The sequence below is a fragment of the Asparagus officinalis genome, chromosome 4, assembly GCF_001876935.1.
Source record: "Asparagus officinalis chromosome 4, Aspof.V1, whole genome shotgun sequence".
In the NCBI taxonomy this organism is placed as follows: Eukaryota; Viridiplantae; Streptophyta; class Magnoliopsida; order Asparagales; family Asparagaceae; genus Asparagus; species Asparagus officinalis.
The window spans coordinates 68,785,016-68,786,351 of record NC_033797.1 but is presented as its reverse complement, the minus strand read 5'-3'; the positions used below and the strand labels follow the sequence as shown (position 1 = coordinate 68,786,351).

Below are 1,336 nucleotides of genomic sequence, written 5' to 3'. Positions count from 1 at the left end.
GGAATCGAGAGGAGAGAGGAAAAACGAACGCGTTAGGGTTAGCTATTAGATCTCGGGTCGGGTGGGTGGGGGTCGGGTTTCATAAACATAAACCGATTTACTGCTTTTTTTTTTACTGCAAATAGGCGGTCAAAAGTGGATTTTGACCGGAGTATTAAAATATGCAGAGAAAAAAATCTAGCCACAAAATCCCGCGAAACTGAGCCTAATCTTTCAATTGGGCTAAAAAAATAAGGGCAAAAATAGGGCACATGATAGCAGTAAAAATCTCACGTTTTTTATAACACATAACACTAAAAGTTTTGAAAAAAAAAGACTAATAAAGAAATCCAAAATTAAAGGGTACAATTTATCAGTGCAGGAAATAATTCTTTATCTTCACTCTGCAAAGAGATTTTTCTTAGGTATTCTTCATTTTCACTCCGAAGCAAAGGATTTAACTAGATTTGCTCTTGTTCTTAGGGGTGAAATCAAATTAGAGCAACAAAAAAAAATCCTAATAATGAAGAAGAGAGTGGGAGGTAGAAGAGATGGTGACGGAGAGGGAGAAAATTAGTGTTAGCTAGGGGAATAATAGGTGAGGATATTCAGGTAACTAACTACATGTGGTTAAGCCTAATCTACTTAGGGTTGGGTGTTTTCAAGAGAATAGTTAAGGGAGGGACATCAATAACAATAATTGAATACAATCTCAGGGGACTAATATCAAAATAGTTTTAAGTTATGGACGGATATTTAAAAAACACTTTAAAATCATTTTATTTAGCAATTACGCGCTCTTTTTTTTTGCCACTTTATTGGGCATTAGTGGGTCCCGCGTTCTCCCTGTCCCGCCAAATACCTCTATTTCCCGCCAAAATCCCCGACTAATAGTTTATGTTCCCGCCTCCTCTCTCTCTCCTCTCTCTCTCTCTCTCTCTATCGAGCAATGACGAAGACAAAGGAGCTAGCGTCGTCGTCCTCGGCGATGAGGGGTACTTTTACTCGCAGTAGATCGGAGATCTTTCTCCACCGGACCCGATCCGGCCGAATCCGATCCGATCCGAAACGACGCCATCAAGCTCCAACTCCACATGTTGAGGTCAAAACTCACAACTCGGTGAAGGATCTCCGATCGAAAAGGATCTTCTCCGTTCAAAAGCCCAAGATCGAGATCAGCATCGATGAGAAGAGTGGATCTGATGATCTCGAGATCTCAAAGGGTTCGATGCAGGTTACAGTCCCTCATCTTGATACAAACAGCGATTTTGATGGAGGAAAAAGGGTTAGGGTTTCTGAAAAGACGAACTCCGGCAATTCACCTGAAAATATAATGGTAGGATCCTAACTTTATTAA

General features: G+C 40.6%; 1 protein-coding gene across 1 annotated transcript in view; it reads left to right on the top strand.

The window, feature by feature from the left end:
• The window catches only part of LOC109837663, a 5,295-nt gene continuing 4,853 nt past the window's right edge, over window positions 895-1,336 (top strand). The window contains exon 1 of the mRNA XM_020405985.1: window positions 895-1,315. Coding sequence (XP_020261574.1) covers window positions 929-1,315 — 387 coding nt within the window. The 5' untranslated portion in view covers window positions 895-928. The remainder of the gene's footprint in view (window positions 1,316-1,336) is intronic.